This window comes from Gastrolobium bilobum, unplaced genomic scaffold (genome assembly GCF_033153095.1).
Source record: "Gastrolobium bilobum isolate Gb01-03AN ecotype WA unplaced genomic scaffold, APGP_CSIRO_Gbil_v1 utg7803, whole genome shotgun sequence".
Taxonomy (NCBI): domain Eukaryota; kingdom Viridiplantae; phylum Streptophyta; class Magnoliopsida; order Fabales; family Fabaceae; genus Gastrolobium; species Gastrolobium bilobum.
Genome location: NW_026898482.1, coordinates 126,926 through 146,265, shown reverse-complemented (window position 1 = coordinate 146,265; position 19,340 = coordinate 126,926). Strand labels below are relative to the sequence as shown.

Here is a 19,340-nt window from a genome sequence, read left to right as displayed (position 1 = left end):
AAAGCCTTCTCCATACACACGGCCAGAAATCAAACCCCTGTCAGCATGTTTAAGGAACTCAGCTATCTACCAACTGTGCTGGGCTTTGTTGGTGAGTAATATTAGTCTTTAGTATAAAATATTTTAATTATCTAAAATATAGGTAGGAACAAATTTTAATTTAGCAGGCATCTACATTTGTTATTCATCATGGGAATTAAGTTCGAATGTTTCCATTCGAGTGATGAGTCAAGTTTAGGTTTAGATGTCTGATATATTCAGGCCTTGGTATTATAAAAGATACTATAAATTAAAACGAGCAACCTTTAGCAGCACTCATCTTTCAATGACACAATTTACATGCAAGCTAATTCTACAAATAAGTTATTTAGCAAAGAAAAGGAGCAAAAAAAAAAGTAAAAACATTAAGCATATTTACATTCCCACAACACTACCGAAAGAAATTGAGCCATAGATCCAGAGCAAAAAAATGCAGAAAATCATAACAATTGTCAATCCAGACCAGCTTTAACTACAGAAATGTTTCTTTCCATTTTTGCTGCTCTTTTTCCCGGGTTTCTTTCATCGGTGATGGGTGGGGGTAGGAGAAAAAAAAAGGGAGAGAGAGAGAGAGAGAGAGAAAGATTCCCAAATTATTCCATGAAAACAAGCACTTATGTGGAGAAAAATTAGAGAATAAATCAAGAGCAAGATGAACAATTGTGCACTAAGCTGCAAAAACACACCTACTCTACCAGAGAGATGGAGGCAGAGAATTGACACGACAAAGGATCCAAATCATTTGAATCCTATGAAGTTTAACCAGAGACAGCCAGTAAATTATGGCTGTCTCCTTACAAGTTGGCTGCCTCGGGTGATTGATTTGTTCACGTCAAGAATAACAGAACCCTTCAATGTTGGGCCTCTCCACATTGGAATCTTTTAATGTTGGGCAGATAATTTGTGTCCCAAATTGGGAATCTGAAAAATATTATTGCAACAGCAGACACAGATGTTGAGGTTCTAGTAAAGGCGTCCCCTACACTTCAACGATCCACAAAGACATGGAGATCCTTCTCCAGGCACAAGCTTATATTGATAGTCATATGTCAGCTCTTCACCCAAAGCAATCTGTCAACAAGAAACAAACTGAAATGTAATCCATGTAGTAGAACGAAGCAACTCAAAACAGTTTGTCCACCGTTCTTAATATAACATGCAGGACAATTTATTCTTCTCAAACAAAGGGATGAAAAATGGGTTTGAATGGTGTTCATTATCCAATCCATACATACCAAAATACATCCGTCAACCAGGATATGGAAAGCGAATTTCGTACAAATTACAACATATTTATCTTTATTTTCACTTTATTTTTTGTTTAGTGCTATTTTTTAATTTCTAGTATTATTTATATATTTATAAAAAAAAAATTATTTTTTTACTCAATATTTTTGTACTTTTTATTTGGATTCGTTGTCACCAACCCCAACTAATTTGGAATAAAAGTGTTGTTGGTATTGACTATGTATATTTTCCATTTTGTTAATCTTTCTCTTATTTCCTTTCTTCGACAGGGCATGGCAACAATCTTAATAGAGTTACTCTCCCTTTCCACATCTCTTGTTTCTTTCTTTGGTTCACCTCTTCCCATATCATACCAATCGGATATACCATATAACATATCAAGAAAAAAGTCAGGGTGCAGAAATTACTTACATCTCGACTTGCATAAAGACCAATATGTGCACGCTCACAATCCATGCTCTCTACAAGAACTTGGTGATTAACAAGATTGGGCGAGCAGCTACAATAACAACAAATTGTAAGAGCAAACCGACACACATTTAGGGTGTAAAAATAAAAATCAGAAAGTAAACATTTTCTAGTCACTAAGTTTATGCTTTGGTAGAATCAAACAAAATCACTGCTGCTTGAAAGAAATAATATTAAAATTCTTATCACATTACAGTGCTTAGTTGTTGCCGGGAAAAAGAAAGCAACAAATAGCACCGTGTATTTGTCTTAACAAATAACACCAAGTACCCCTACATTAAATCTATTCAAGTAAGAAGCAGATATGCAGTCATCATGGTAGGTCATTGATAGCAATGTGAATGTCCAGCACATTTCAAACACCTGATATTAAGAGCATTTAACTGCAAAACAATAGCAGGAAGTAGCATGGGTTCATGGATGATGGGAATGGCAAAGGGGCAACATCCCTAGCCAAAAATTAATTCAGGACATAAGATTGCTAGGCAATAATAGCAAGTTTGGTTGTGGGGAATTCCTTGGAAGGCAATCATAAAATATCACGGCATACACTGTTTGATTAATCCGTAGTGTAGCAAAAAACCGACTGAAAAACCATGTTGCAAGCAAATCTATGTCAAATAGTATGTTAAGGAGCTAAATACTCACCTATGATTGATGAACCTTGAAACATTTCCATATTTAGTCGCATCAATTACATATTGGGCCTGTCCTTCAACCAATCTGCTCATATCATTAACACGAGCATCGATGTCATAGAAATAACTGCAATTCTTTGTGCCATATCTGGTATTGACATAGACCAATTCAGTAAAAAGGAAAAAAAAAAAATCAACTAATTTAAAACAAATTACATCTTGAAAAAAGTTAAACCTCGTGCGCCTGTTGTGTGCCTCGTGCAAATCTAAAACCTCTCCAATGTACTCGCACACAAATGTGCCCCGAAGAATTGCTTCACCAGCCCTGACCGCCCATCCCTATAAATCACATAACAAAAGTAACAAAAGTCAATGTAACAACTAACAAGTCTTAAGAAGCATTTGAGTTAATCAAAAGAAGAGTAACCTTTTTCTCTGTTTTAAAGACTTCCAATTTGACTCGTACTCCCTTCTGCAGTATTCTGTTTGGACAGGATTTATTGCATCTGCACATACGATTGCACTCATAGACAAGGTAACCTTCCTGCAGTTTTGTAGGACAATCCCAGCATTGGACAAAATGAAAATTTGTAAATAAATAAAAAAGAAATAGAGAAGGAATAAAAGGTGAATATCATGCCACCGAATTATAAAGGGAAAGGAAAAGCCACGTAATAATGATGTTTGAAAACATCCTAGATAAGTGATTCTCAAAATTGTAGACAAGATACTAGATGATGATATTGACAACAGAGCAAAGTCAGTACATTCAAAGCAGCTACACTATTGACAAAAACACATTTTGAAAAATTTAAATGATTTAAAGACTGAATACGTTTAGAAAACAGAAATATACAAGTCCAGCATGAAGTAATCAGGAAGAGATAATATATTCAGGATTTTAGCAAGTAATGGATATATCATCGCCAAGCAAAGCCTAACAGATCCAAAAATCAAGTCTTAGCTCAGATTTTGGATAGAATGGCTGTTTACAATCAATGAAAATATTTTACCTCCAATATTATTCGACCATTCTCGTCATATGGAAACCTACCCCGCATTGGTTTCCCAAAAATGTCTTTTGCATCATCATAGTCATTACCAAAAAGGTATACATGATCACATGTTTCAGGACAGCATGTTGAATATGAGCAGGCACATCCCAATTGCAGACTCTGTATATAAACAAATAGTTTAAGGAATATTTGAAACCAATTAAAATTATGGTGTATTTAACAAAAATCTTTATAGCTTTAATTTTACAGAATATATATATATATATATATATATATATATATATATATATATACGTGTGTGTGTGTGTGTGTGTGACTTGAAAGTGCAACATTTGTCTGTGCCTGAGCATATAACATTCTGGATCTTTTATAATTAAAAGAATTTTATAAAAACTTAGAAGATATGATCTATTATAGGTTTCTAACATAATGTCTTAGGTAAACCCACAAGTACCTCCAACCTAATGTCTGGAATATAAGTGATGTGACATGCAATTAGTATGCAAGTTTATCCCTCTTTGGTTAAGATTTGATCAAAGAAGTCATAGTGAACTACCTCTGAATCAAGACAAAGGGATTGATCAAGCAATGACTTCGTAACATAGGTAAAGCTCTCCCAAGGCTTAGAAGAGTTTATATCTTGTTCACTGGACCCATGCATATGAAGAGAATGCAGAAGTTCTTGATCTACTACACAAATCACTGGAACTGATTCCTTCCCAAAGCTAATGTCATCACACAAGATTATTGCCTTTTGCACAGAACCTAATTTTAAACTACGTGAATTGATGATACAGTGAAACTCATCAACCTCCCACTCATCACTTGCAGAATCAGATAAATTTACAGATTTTGTCCTTACGTAACCATTAGTAAAAGATGCCAAAGGAGAGAGCAGGACTTGATCCTTCAATATATTACAACCTCTAGGACAAATAAACCCTTCCTGGTGCCAATTCACTACAATATTATGCTCGCTGCAAAGTTTTGCTGCCTTCAAATAGAGCTTTTTAGGAAGAACTCCATATTTCTCCTCCAGTGAGGCCACAAGACTAACTTTGCAGCAAGCAGAACGAGCAATTGATAAAATATCAAGATTATTAGGCCGAGGTTTAGTCTTCTGAATCTCTGAAAACAAAATCTTAGCAACAGCTGAGCATTGATGTTCTGCCAATCTACCGATATCTGTTGTTTCAGTTACATGAGGTTGTATGGTCATTCCCCCCATGCCAAGTGACTTTGTTGACTGAATGCATCGCTTCAAATTAGCATTAGCCCTATTTCTAATCCTGTATGATGCTGTTGCCAAACCTTTTTTAAATCTAGGGCGGCTAAGTCTGCCAGATTTTAATCTATATGCATAATGGCGAACTCCCTTCTTTGCAGGGCGGCCTCTAACTAGATTGGGCCCCATATGAGCAGCTTGGTGATGTCTACCTAGGTCAGGTAGTAAATCAAATTTCAACCCACAAAACCTGCAAACAAACTTCCGTAAACAACTTGGATTCTCAGAGTTATTCTCCAAAGGGGCTGAATTTCCCTGATCATGTTTCACTGGAGAATCTTCACCAGTAGAGAAAGTTGGCTGCTCAAGCACTTTTGATGGCTTAAAATCAACGGGATGAACAGATAAAACATGCTGCCATAATTGCTCAGTATTTCCAAAATGACTCCCACAAGGAATGCATTGAAGAAGCATGCATTGTTCTACAAATTGCACATGGTGTCTCTCTTGAACATGGGTTTCCAACAATTTCTTGTTAGTAAAAGAATCCAGACAAATGGCACATGCACAACCTCTAAACAGCCACTGTGCTTCCTTTTTATGACTGTCCATCCAATGGTTTCCAAGTGCTTGGTCATCAGGAAACTCTGCGGAGCATATCTTACACTTAATGGCATTTTCATTATCACAGATATCATTAATTGTGGATGGCAAGAGAGGTGGTCCTTCCATGACAGAGGATACATCCATGTCATCATTGAATCCCCACATCAATTTAATTCTCGCTTTTTCGCTATGGACCAACTTCGTAAAATATTCTCCTACACTAGTATCTTTAGAGGCTTCAGCCAAAGCCCACTGGAATTGGACATCCTTAGGAACAGGGTTTCTTAGTGATAAAATGCTTTTAAATAGTCTGTAAAAAAGCTCACATGCCTTATGCAGATGTACCTTTTGCTCCCATGAGCTGCAGTCCTTCAAAAGTTCTGTGAACCCTTCTTTCGATACTATTCTACTCTTCCCATTTCTTGCACGTTTAAGCCAGCTTGGAAGGTGCCTTTCACAGTACAAGCAATACCGTTTAGGAGCTTCCCTACAAGGATTCTTGTTATCATAGGGAGGAGAACCTATACAGCGCAGTGCCTCCATGGCATTATGATCATTTTCAGAATGCATGGGCTTCTCGTTCAAGTTGCTTTTTCCATGTAAGGAATCACCATCAATGGATGACATTGGATCCACTTGCAGTGGGCTTTCAACATCTACCAATACCATGTCTTTGCAGAATGTGTCCTCTGAACCAGTACAATTTTCTTCATGTTTCCTCTTTAGTGTATTCGGGGGTAAATTTGAGATCTGTTCTGCTTCAGCATGGGGCCGGTGTTTCTTACAGAAGGAAGAGCCAGGTAGGGACCGATGCTTACATCTAGTACCCAGAACAGTTGTACCTTCACACATAGGAGTATCAACTGGTACAGGCTTTTCACCTTTTGTTGAGCTGCCCAAAAAACGGGAGGACAAATGCACACAACAGTATACATCACCATCATTTGCCCATCTCACACACTGTCTTCCCTTAGCTTCAATATAAGCTATACATTGTCTATTCTTACAACCAGGTTCTACCGATTTTGCAACATCCATTTCATTCATAGGTGTTGATTCCATTACTTTAGCATGCAAGAAATCAGAATCGGCAGCCTCAACTACAATTTCATTCCATTTATTGGCAAAATTACTAGGCGAATCCATTTCTATAGATACCTCCCTAACATCTTCCTGTTTACAAGTCTCAGCTGCTAATGTGCTCAATGTGTCCTGATTCTTAAAGAAGCCAGGGTCTGTCTCAAGAGCAATAGAGTGATCTGAACCCTTGATTTCCACTTGTGAAGCATGTGTATCTGCACGACGAACTTCAAGTTTGGGCCTTTTTCTACAAACCTGAAGGTTTGCTTGGTACGAATCATCACAAGTCTGTCGCTGTGTGTCTTTGCTGCCACATAATAAAGGTGATGTTGAAAACCATTTCATTACATCATGCTTCCAGGTTTTCCAATCAGAACCTAATGTTGGTTGTGCTGGTGCATCCCAGAGAGTGTTGACATCATTCCACAAAATAGAATCAAACAATTCCTGAACAAGAGGATAACAAATATAGTCAACCCAACATATTGAGCTAAAAGTTTGTGATCATTGTTTAAAACAAGGCATGAGCATTCATTGTTGCATGTGTTTGAAATTTGACATATGATTTCAATCTAAGCACTTTAAAAGAAGCACCACATTAGCCATGTCCTCTATTATTGTTACAAAGCACTAAATGTAAACGCGATTACATCAGCTAAGTACAGTATTTCTGGAAAATATTAACAAACTAATATCCCCAAATGGCAGAACATAGTCCCAGTAAATCAAACAAGGAAACTAAGTATATAGATTTTAATTTTTACTGATACTAACCCGATAACCATCTAGACTACACATTTTTCATCAGAGGAATTATGATGAGTCTTTATCTTCTCTAAATACTTTAGGAGTACAATAGTGATAGGGCTCAATCAAGAGAGGAAAGGAAAAAAGCATAAACCTCACAGCTTTTGTAGCGCTTTATGATTATTTGAGTGGTTTTAATAATAAAGCTTTTGAAACATGCATAAGCTGTGAGGAGGTCAAACGATTTAAACTAGGTCAAAGTAAGACCAATACATGGAGTGAGTTTGCCATGACAAGAAGAGGAATTCAAGAACTCATGAATATGCTAGGACAAGAAGTACCCATAAAAGATGCATTTATGTAGCTGGGATCAATCTTGCAAGATGTGGAGAGGGGGGAGAGATTGATGGGGATGTAAGATATAGAATCAAAACAGGTTGGATGAAATAGGACAGCGCATCGGGATATTTATGAGATCGTAAAATCCCTCTTGGGCTAAAAGAAAAATTATATATAACTGCAGTCAGGCCTGCAATTCTATATGGAGTTTAATTTTGGCCAACAAGAATAAAGAAAGGATATTAAGATGAGCATAAAATGAGAGTAGCATAAATGAGCATGTTATGATGGATATGTGCTCATACAATAATGGATAAGATAAGAAATGAAGATGTTCGACGAAAAGTTGAGGTATTATAGGTGGAAGAAATGATAAGAAAGCATAGATTTAGATGGTTTAAGCATATCCTTTGGAGACCCTTAGATGATCCAACAAGAAAAAAGGTTTTTTATGAGTATTAAAACAAGACTAAATGAAATGAGATATAGATTGCCATGTGGTTTGTCTTAGGATAAAGTGGAGTAAAGCTACTAGCATTGAGGAGGAGTAGAATTTTTCTATTTTCATTTATTTTTTAGTGTGTGTGTATATATATATGAGAAAAACATTTCTCTGGCAACTTGAGATAATTTTATCTCCAGCCACCCCAAAACGACGTCGTTTTGTTTATTTATTTTCTTATATTAATAGATTCACCTTTTAAAGTTTTAATGGTTATGATTCCCTTTTTCTCTCTCTTCCTTCATTACCATTGATCTATCCTTATACGGTTATGATTTATTAGCCGGACGGCAGCTTGAGAAACGATAAGCTCTATATATATATATATATATAGGGATTATGTTTCTCATGTTGAAGGAGATAAAATTATCTCCTACACACAAAAAAGTATGTAGGACCCATGTTTTCTTTTTCTCTTCACATGGGTCCTACAAACTTTTATGTGTGTATAGGAGATAAAATTTATCTTCTACAACATGAGAAACATTAAACATATATATGTATATACAAGATCAACTTCCATCGGTGTAAAAATAATAAGTTTTACATTCAATCTTAGTTGTTGATTTCCGTGCATCATATGGTTATAATTTATTGGATTACACTCATTAATTAATTAATTAACTATCAATCCATAATAAATTATGATTGTCAAGATATATGAAAATCAATGGTTAAGATTTGGTGTAAAATTTATAATTCTTACACTGATATAAAAAGATCCTGCCCTACATTACATACATATATTATATATATATATATATATATATATTACTTTTCCTGTTTATTATTTATTTTTTCCTTAATTTGTTCTTACTTTTATATAAGTTCACTAAGTGTCGACCACAACCAATTTAAGATACCTGTGATGTTGATATGGAAGTAATGCTTTCTCTCATTTCATTTAGTGGAAATATGAAGAGACGACCATAAAGTTGAAAAAAGAAACATTATGGATGACCTTTCCCAATAATAAGAAAAGAAACATTATGTATGACTCATTTAATTCATTTTGGTTTACAAGGGCAGCTACACAAGGATGAAATTGTCATCCCTCCAATTATCCAATAATCTTCTAATGAATATTGTGAAATTTCACAGTACGGGTAAGTGGGTTTGTCCATTGTTCACCCTTCAAGCCCAATGGATTCTTATGTGATAGGGGCGTGGTAGAAATATAATATAATATATAAAATAATTCATCCGCCTTCACCTAACGGCTTAAACTTTTAGGAAAATTAGATGCTTGACACTTCATGAGCAAATATAGGTTAGATGTAACAATGATAATGTAACGTGAATACATAGTCCTTTTTCTGGATACATGAATTGGTAGCTAAAATTATAAGGTACCTCCTTCAGCAGCTCTACTGATTCGGCACTATTTGCACTCTCACATCGTTCAACCCAAGAGTGAGAAGAATGCTGTAACCAGTCAGCATTTAAGTATCGCTGCAGTATGCTCTGTAAGGAAAAAAGGTGGTATACTGCTTAAGTCACCAAAGGAGAAAGTTATCAAGAAAAATTCATGGAAAACAATAATAATTGTATTTATTTAAAGAAAATTAATAATAGTAGGACTTAATCAATTTTATAACTATAATATAGCTCAGTAACATAAATTGCACAGATCATGCAAAGCATGTACTATAGGTATCAGCATCAATTTCGCATAAGTTAGCCCAGTCAAGTCTATTAATGATAAACTTGATGAATTATCAAGTATAGGAAAAATGTGCTAAGCCAAGGAGGTGATGTGAAATCTGAAAAAGGAAAAAAGAATGGATAATGTGCTTTATTGAAGAGATACAATGCCAAGCTCTCTCTCTCTCTCTTTCGCGCTAAAATAAGAAAAGGCCAAGCATATCTAAAAGAAGAATTTATAAAGGCAACTGGAATTTACATTATGCAGCTTTAGAAGCATTCTTCCAAAATCAGAATAACCATTACAACGAGAAGCCTCCATAGCGAATCCCATCCAAACCTTCACATCACGGGCAGTTTCTGTCAAAGCCTACATGTATTTCAGAAATCTCCAGTTAAAAAATAAAAAATAAGTAAATAAATATATATTATATATATTTTTAGACTACAAGAATAAAGAGTGGAGAAAATAAACTAACATCACCAACACATACATTAAAATGAAACTGATCGATGATGTCCAGCATGCCAACAGCCAGCTTTTGCATTATAAACCGCCGTGCAACATTTAAGTCTTTTACCATTTCCAATCCTACCTGATGAGTCTCATATGCAATAGGATGGGGAAACTCATTGATTGATCTAACAAGCAGCATATCCGCCCAAGAATAATTCTTTGTGTGTGGAAAAAATATGACAAAATATTTTTTTCGGTCATGAGTTGGTTTTGCTTTCAAAGTTGATAACGGCCAGTCAGCCCTTGAACATCGGATGCCAACCTGCCACTTCCCTCTCCACTAAAAAAGACAGGGAAGTCACAAAGAACAGAAAATTAGCAAAGCTTGCATTTTGATTTTAGAAATTCATGGATAATTTTAGAAAATTAACAGAGTGAGAACCTTCTAAGTTGCTCAATTAAATATGAAAGAGGAGGTTTCTCACAAAAGAAAACACGATCTTAGAAATTCATGGATGATTTCTCATGATCAGGCAATCCAGATCAAATAGAGAAGTAAATTCAGAGATTTTTTAATATATAGGAAACATTAAAAAAGCTAGGGAAGAGTTATGAGCAATCAATAATCTCATTGAGAATAGCAAACATTCATCAGAAAAAACCCTCCACAGAAAGTAAACCACTAAATTTTGATAACACAATACATATGGTTACCTTGACCCACAGTGCCACAGATTCATCCCCCTCTAGCCACGTGGGTTCAGAAAAAGACAAGTCTCCTTCCCTACTGTTGTTTGGTGATTCACTTTCAATCGTATCCACATTATCTTCAAAATCATGGAAATCACAGTATTCCTTTTGGTCTTCCACTCCACAGTCACAACATGAAGCTCCAATGCATTGGCAATCTGAATTAGTCGACAAATCACAAACAGTATGGTTCCCTTCACCTTGCCTTTGTATCTTAAGTGATGATTCATTCATTTGACCATCTGACAATTTAACTTGTTCACCATTTTCTGGGCAATTCAGTTCTCCCTGGTATACAAAAGCAGTTCCTGAACTCTGCTGAGGGCAATCAGATTCCCCAGCATATTGAACACCAGAACAAGGTAGTACTTCCATGATACTATTCTAAAATAGACAATCTTATATGATACACATGCTATGACTGATGACTCCTTATCCTACTGCTCTGTTCAAGCAAATGTCATTGCATGAAAAAGTCAGGTAATGAAGTTTTAGAAACGGTAATTTAAAAAATATATATATTAAAAAAAAAACTGAAAATAAAAGAGAAGATATATTGAAACTAAATGGCATAAGCATGTCAAATTCAAAAATGCTATAGAATTTAAATAAATAAATAAACAGGGTAGCTATCAAATTCCCCTCCCACCATTGTGGGATCTGGGAAGGTCAAATGTACATGACCTTACCCCATGAGGGGAGAGGCCCTTTCTATAGCTAGAACCCAGTGGCCACAAGACAGTAACCTTAACATTTCCTCAAGACTCACCCTCAAACATTAAAAATATTAGAGAAAATTTATATAATATTCAGAAAATATGGTGTAGAACTTGTAACCAAATATGTCCTGTGACATTAAGAAAACTAAACTAAAACTCATCTAGATTAGTCCAGAATTCCAAGGAAAAAGAAACTAGTAGGCAACAGTAAGAGCTTACGAAATTTTATTTCAGGATTTTGGTGCTTTCCAAAAAAAATTGATGGAATATAAACCTGATAAGGCCAGAAACAAGAATTACCATATTCAAGTTCCCTTCTTAAATTACTAACTTCATGAATTGGCAGCAGCAAAGCAATGAATCTTTGTCAATATAACCATTTCAAGGAAAAAGTCGATTGCGGCCAAGAATGCAAGTGCATATATATATATATAGGGTGTTATTAATCTCATGTTAAAGAAGATAAGTTATGTCATGTCATAGAGACAATTATATGAGCCCACCACCTGAAAAAATAAAGAAAAAGAAAAAGACTACACAGTTATCGAAGGGTGTGTAGGAGAGAAAACTAAGCTCATATAACATGAGAATAGTTTTTTCCATATATATATATATATATATATATATATATATATATATTAGAATCGTAATTATATAAGTCTGGAGGTTAATTCCTGATGTTGATGCCTATTCAGGAACACATAAATCGAAATGCCTTATTTCTCTATGATAGTTGACCATGATGAAGTAGCAAGGTTATTTGAACTTTAATAGAAAAATAAAGCATTTCAATTAATATGTTCCTGAATAGACATCAACAACAGAAATTAACCACTAGACATATCTGTCAGTAGAAATTAATAACTAGGGATCTAATATAATTCTAAACTATTCTCAGACACAGAGCAACAGCATGACTAAATAAATACTCTGCCACACATGACACTGTGAATGGTGACAGAGTTAAACCCCGAAAAGAAACATCTCATACTTATATTATTTAGTAATTGGAAACAATTAATTTTAAAAAACTTGTTGATGTTAAAATACTAAGCAAAATCACTTTAAAAAATGAACGTAAGAAATGCATCTCAGTTTGTCAATGATTTAATCCAATTCCATTCCATGCTAGATTACTTCAATTTCTTGTTGGAGCTTCATATAACTAGTAGTAACTAGTAAGTACAATGAAACTATTTCTTCATCGATTTCAATACTTGCTTATGGATTTTTTTTAATGACTGCACGAGACAATAGAATTAATGAGTTCATAAAATAAAATTGAACAAATTCATATCTGTTAAAATAAATAAAAAACAGAATCATATGCAATATAGTAGAAAAATTAAGTTTCACCATCATACAATAATTTTACTGCATACAATTATAAAGACAATAATCTATGTATCAATGACATGAATGCACTCTTGAGGCTCTACTATCACCCCCGCCCCTTCTTCCTTCTCTTTTTTTTTTTTTTGGAGGGGGGTTCTTAAGGCGCAAGCAGGTGGGGGAATTTGGCAATTTATCTTCAGAGTTGGCATATCTAACTCCTGCTTCAATCAGTTTAATGTGAACTAACTGAAAAATCCATATTTTCTTGATTAAAGCCCCAATGAGAGAAATCATTTAATGAATAAAAAGTTTTAATAATTAAGTAATTTTTCATAAATTTCGAAAAGACAATAACTCACATCTAACTTCAGCATGGATTATTTTAATGGAAATTTGAATTAATACACGCACTGCCAAATATACAACATGATCGCAAATAAATACGTTGAATTCAGGTAGCTGATTCTTGCAACCAAGGGTGAAAAAATTTTATGCAACATTAGCATAAGAAAGATTAATATTTCCATTTCACGGGTTTAGTAAATAATTAGCCTTAAAGCCCAAAATCCAATATCTTTTCCGAAAAATTCGTGCCAAAATAAGATCCTCCAAAACAAATCCAAGCAAAGAGAAACGGTAAAGATAGTGATTTTCTGTTGGCAATTGTGAAAATTAAAAAGAGACCTAGCAATTGGCAATTGCATCATATGTATCTGATAACTGTCACAGTTAGGGTATGAATCATATGATCTCAGTCCCCAGCAGATGTAAATCCGCAACAACAATAAGCTCGTCAGACAAAGCTTTAAAGTTCTCAGCTTTCAGAAGCACAGGCACATCCCGATTAGAGATTAGATCTTTATCAATTACATTTACCCCCAAAACCCTTAATGACGAAGACCCAATAGCAAAAATGGTCTAAATCCCTGCATTATTGTAGGTTAGCCAGTAACACGATGATAAACCCTAAGCAAATCCACAGTATATATAACATAAGGAACATGTAACTGCATGTCTCAAATATGGAAAGAAAAAAAAAAAATAAGAGGTTGCAGAATCATAAAAGTAAAATCGGGCATCAATTATAACCTCGACACTTAATAGATGTCCTCCTTAAAACGTTGAACGAAAAGGGGTAAGATCTTCCCTCCTGCCATTACTAGTACGTCTTTTTCTGTTACCTATAGAAATTTTTTTTTATTTTTTTTTGGTATATTATTATAAAGTACACACAACATATATATATCTAAGGGGTGAGCAAGGTCAGACACCATAACCAAATTGACTGCAAAAAAATATGTGACATAAAATATAATAGACATTGGCTAAGCCAAAATTCAGAGAATAAATAAGGAACTAGGAAAAGAGGGTAGTGGTAATGTACCTTAAATTAGGACTGGGGGAAGTTTATGCACGAAGATCAGTATTTTGCAGGGTCTATTAGAGGGTGTGGTGGTGGGTAGGTGGGTGAAATTGGTTTTTTATGTGAAAAAAATGTTGTGCCTCCCTTTCTCTAATGGATGCCTCACTCGCTGCGGGTATTGGTATAATGATAGATAGATAGATAGATAGAAGAAAGATATTGGTAATTATATATACCCAAGTGCGGCTCTAGGTTTTAGGCATTGAAGAAAAGAGGGGGATCGTGGTCAGTTCCCGTGCCCAAATTAAATGACAAATAAAAAGGATTTTTTATTTTATTTTATTTTTTTTAGGGGGTTTCGATTTGGGTTAAATAAAAAAGGTAAGGGAAAGTAGAGAGTTGATTGATTCAGGTGAGGGGTAGAATTAGACTTATACTTGAAAGATGGGTCCTAGAAATAAAGGGTGGGTTATGAGTTTGAGACCTTGTGAGGGGTAGGGTTTTTTAGCGTTTTGCAGCCAACACTCAGCAGCGACTGCGTTTCCATATTAGACATTAGTGTTTGGTCACGTCCCTTTCGTTTCATAACCTAATTTTTATTTTAGTAAAATCTAAGGAAATATTTATTTTCTTATTTTGAATAGATTATGGGCTTTATTAATCTCCATCAATAGGAGAGAAGTATCTCCTACCACTCTCACAATCATGTGGTGGGACCCGCATAGTTATAAAATAAAAAAATAAAAAATAAAAAAGCTCAAGGATCGATGTCTCTGTAAGAAAATAAACCTATCTCCTATGGCATAAGACTAGTTTTTTCCATAGATTATATACTATATTATGACAGCAATAAATGGATGCGTTTGAATTCTTAAGGAAACTGATAAAATAAGGATAAGGAAAATAATAAATTTGGATGGGTAAGGGTAAGGGGGTAGGGGTAGGGGTAAGGTTTGGCATCGTGGACATCGAGATGCGGAGGAAGCAGTAATTTATGAATTTTCGGTTACTGGGAAAAGTCACGCCGAAACAAGACACTTTGTTTGTAACGAATGCATGGGCCCATGGCAAACCAAACGATGTCGTGTTGATGATCAGCCTTTGGACTCAGTCATGTGCTAGTGGACCCCTCGCACATCATTTTACACATTTTTATCTATCTTTTACGGGCTTTTTTACCCTTATAACCCTTTATTATTAATTAATTACCGATTTGACCTTGATTATAAACTATTTCAAAAATTTAACCCCCTCAAAAAACATAACACCAATCTGCCCCTGTTTGACCGTTGACCACCAAGCCTACCCGGGTACACCCCTCTGTACCCGGGTATTTTTTGAAAATTTTTGTCTACCCGGGTAGGGAGGCGTGTACCCGGGTATTGTTCTTCGCACCTGAGAAATTGCTTGAATTATTTACCCGGGTAGAGAGGGGTGTACCCGGGTAAATCTTCAACCACCCGGTATGATTACTCTTTGGATCTCCCATGCACTCTTCTTCTCCAAGCTTTGAATATGGAGGCACCGACTATCACGTGCTCTGCCTCTGCAACTTTTTTGGGTCTGTAAAGCACACAAATATTTTTCAATGATTATTTCAGAAAGAGAATTCTCAGTTAACAGTATAAATCCACAACCACAAACCTTGTCCCATGCATGTCTTCCCTGAACGTGATAATTCGTCATTTACCAGTAAAATGAAAAGCTGCATGCTCACACTAAATTTCTGTACCATGAACCCTGTCTTTATTTTCTTTCCGTCTCACTTTCCCCAATAGACCCGGCACCACATTTATATATAGGAGCGCGATTTTGACGTACATAAAAGTAGACCCCATCATAATCGATACGAACAGGGACCGCTTTGATGAGCAGTAAAGTGTTGATGTATGGAAATTCCAAATCCATTCTCAAAGCTAAAAGCTCTTCAAATTGGTTAGGCATGCTTAACTTGATAATACTGATCTATCTCATTAGCTGTAAAAAAGAGAGAAAAAATACCAAATGGGTGGTCGAAGATTTACCCGGGTACACCCCTCTCTACCCGGGTAAATAATTCAAGCAATTTTTCAGGTACGAAGAACAATACCCGGGTACACGCCTCCCTACCCGGGTAGACAAAAATTTTCAAAAAATACCCGGATACAGAGGGGTGTACCCGGGTAGGCTTGGTGGTCAACGGTCAAACAGGGGCAGATTGGTGTTATGTTTTCTGAGGGGGTTAAATTTTTGAAATAGTTTATAATCAAGGTCAAATCGGTAATTAATTAATAATAAAGGGTTATAAGGGTCAAAAAGTCATCTTTTACGTTATTAAGTTCTATGTTACTATAGTTCAATAACATTTTTAAAAAAGGTATCAACTATCAATTTAAAAATGCGTTCTTCTTCTATCTATTGAGATTTTGATTATATAATTTGATAAACTTGTGCGCTCATCAACTTCTCAAAAATCTGAGTAAACCATACACAAAATAAAACTAAAAATTGTTTTGTCTTGTAAAAGATGACACTACAAAGAAATTTTTTAATCACGTTTGTTCATTTGACAACATTTAACTGAAATCGGCTTTTAATTTAATATATTTAGAGTTAAATTTTACTGTTTATGTACCCCAAGACTTATATTATTTGAGGCACACTTCAATAAAATCCTAAGGGTCGGTACTCGGTGCTAAGGTAAAAAAATAATCTCTTTTCTACTAAAAAAAATAAAAATAAAAACAAAGCTCTTCAACGAACTTTGCTAAAGTTAAATGAACAAGTTTATTTGAAAAAACTGGGTATATAAAATATTCATTTCACTTGAGGTAATATTTGGAAGAAGTGTGTAGAATGAAAAATGTAAAAAGAGATGAACACCTATTAGTTAACAAAAATTTCTAAACATATATAGGGGTTGTATGTGTATTTTTTATTTTTTTGGATAAACATTGGGGTTGTATAACAGAAACGTGAATGGAGAAATTCATTTCTTGATAATGAAAGAATACACGAGTCCTCAAGTTTATAATGAGATTTAACGAATACATTTTGAGCTTAAAGAAAGAAAACAGAAAGACGAAATGGTTATAACCATGCAAACTAAATAACAAATTTCAATGTACCAAAAAATAAAAATAACAAACTTCAAACTATCTAACTGCAAGTAGTTACATCCATCAGTTGTTGTTGGTGGCATGTGCATAAACCATTGAAGCTGCATGGGATGAAACTCGAGACTCGTCATGAAGTGAAGCTTGAGACTTGAGTTGAGACTTAGATGGGCTGGGCTCCTTTGGGCCCATAACTTCTGAGCCTGGTAATATTGTATGTTGATTTGTTCTTAGCACCGAGGAATTTTCAGTTTGAAGTTAAAAATTGAATTGGATCGAACAATAAATCGATTATATTATCGGTTTCAACATTATTTGATTTCATTATAAATTAAATAAATTGAGCCAACCCCTAAAGTTCTCATCTATTAAACAAATTAAACCTTTGATTCGATTTTTAAAATATTAGTTTGAAGAACCTTTACTAAATGCTGGTCAAAAGAAAGCAAACTGACTCTTTAAGCGAAACTCGTGAGTTGCAAATGTGGAGACATTCAACGAGTCAAATGGAGATTTTAAAATACGGTCAACTTAGAGAAAATTTGACAATCGGTTGATTTAAGACAAGTTAATTGACATTTTGTCAGCACTTACAGATTGCCAGAGTTGCAAGCTCAAGAGCATTTGACAAGAGTGGATCCAAATACAATTATCGATTAAAATTCAACAGACCGAAACAGTGTCTATATGTTTATGGTACACGATTGTAGACATTTGTTCTAGATGTCAAATTATTAGATAAAGACAAGTGTCAAAATATTTTTTTCTTTGGTGAATAAGTGCCAAAATGTTAATATGTAGGTTTATTATAAATAAGCCTTGAAACAAATATATAATGATGGTTGATTGGAAATACTTGTATAGGATCCTACTCGTCATTCTAACATACAAGGATAACAGGATCATTCAAGCATGTCATCTTTCCCTCTCACTTACATTTATCTTTAAGTTTCAATGCAATGATATTCATTATTCTCTTCCTCTCAATTGGTCACATTAGTTTGTTTATTTAACTTTCTTTGCGTTTCTGCACTTTATATTCAAACAACTTCTGCTTATTTTATTTTTGGGAAATAGAAGTATAATGTTATAAGAAAGTGTTTAGGTTATGTTATAGAGATAGAGATTGTGGGACCCATATTTTTTTATTTTTTTGGTTTTGATAACAAGTGTGGGTCCCACAATTTCTATCTGCATAACATAACTTAAACACTTTTCTACAACATTATATTTCTTTTTCCCTTTTATTTTTTTTGGAGAATAACAACTTCTGGCTATTAATTACAACTTCAATTACTGTCATTTACATTTCTTGCAATCTATAATTTGTACATTTTATTTTCAGTTTGTCAAATAATTTTGTGCTTTTCCCTGTCAAATAAATATGTGCTTTTGAAGTGTTCTGCTTTTCATTCTCTTCACGTTTACGTAGCTTTACTTTTATTCAATTATTTAAGTTTCGTCGTGTTTAATTATGTCCTTCAAATTTATTTTCATGCAACTTACATTTGAATGTCAGTTTACATTATATTTGTTTACATTTGGCAGTTATTTACTTTCCCTGCAAACGCACATTATGCCATTTAGACTTTACCATTTATATTTCAGTATTTACATCTGAGATATTTAACTATTTCTCGTCATTTTTCAGGCAAATCAGAATTTACATTTGACATTTATCATTTGTAGGCTTTACATATTTGTCAATAGAGAAAGTTATACTTACAATTTATTTTTGTTTGCAATCTCTTATAATCATATCTTAACCGTTGATTTTCGTCAATTTACGGTTATTATTTATTGCGAATTAATAATTAATTAATGAGTTTAATTTGCAAAAATAATAACCGTTGATTAGCGGAAATCAACGGTTAAGATATGATTCTAAGAAGTTGTAAATAAAAATAGGTTGTAAATATAACCTTCCTCTTGTCAATATCTACAACATTTTATACATTCGGCATCAGTTGTTATCATGTCAAACTTTCATACATTTGAAAGTTTCATACATTTGAAGAAGGGTTTTATTAATCTTATGCAATAGGAGAGAACTCTCTCATGCAATAGAG

General features: G+C 34.4%; 1 protein-coding gene across 1 annotated transcript; it reads right to left on the bottom strand.

Annotated features, from left to right (window-relative positions):
* Window positions 1-323: 323 nt before the first annotated feature.
* LOC133316684 (histone-lysine N-methyltransferase SUVR5-like) lies at window positions 324-14,011 on the bottom strand. The gene is made up of 12 exons (XM_061518460.1): window positions 13,903-14,011; window positions 10,724-11,204; window positions 10,047-10,349; window positions 9,812-9,922; window positions 9,262-9,372; window positions 3,966-6,767; window positions 3,407-3,568; window positions 2,821-2,937; window positions 2,629-2,732; window positions 2,404-2,541; window positions 1,699-1,786; window positions 324-1,110 (listed from the first exon to the last, which is right to left on the bottom strand). Exons 2-12 carry the CDS (start codon window positions 11,132-11,134, stop codon window positions 1,003-1,005), a joined length of 4,455 nt encoding a protein of 1,484 aa, XP_061374444.1. The 5' UTR covers window positions 11,135-11,204; window positions 13,903-14,011; the 3' UTR covers window positions 324-1,002.
* Between the last annotated feature and the right edge of the window lie 5,329 nt (window positions 14,012-19,340).

Excerpts from the sequence above, each read along its gene's own strand:
- LOC133316684 (XM_061518460.1), bottom strand. The coding sequence starts at position 11,134 with ATGGAAGTACTACCTTGTTCTGGTGTTCAATATGCTGGGGAATCTGAT. Across the intron at positions 3,569-3,965 it reads CCCTTTGTCTTGATTCAGAG|AGTCTGCAATTGGGATGTGC; the intron begins GTAGTTCACTAT and ends GTTTATATACAG. Across the intron at positions 1,787-2,403 it reads TCAAGGTTCATCAATCATAG|CTGCTCGCCCAATCTTGTTA; the intron begins GTGAGTATTTAG and ends TTGTTATTGTAG.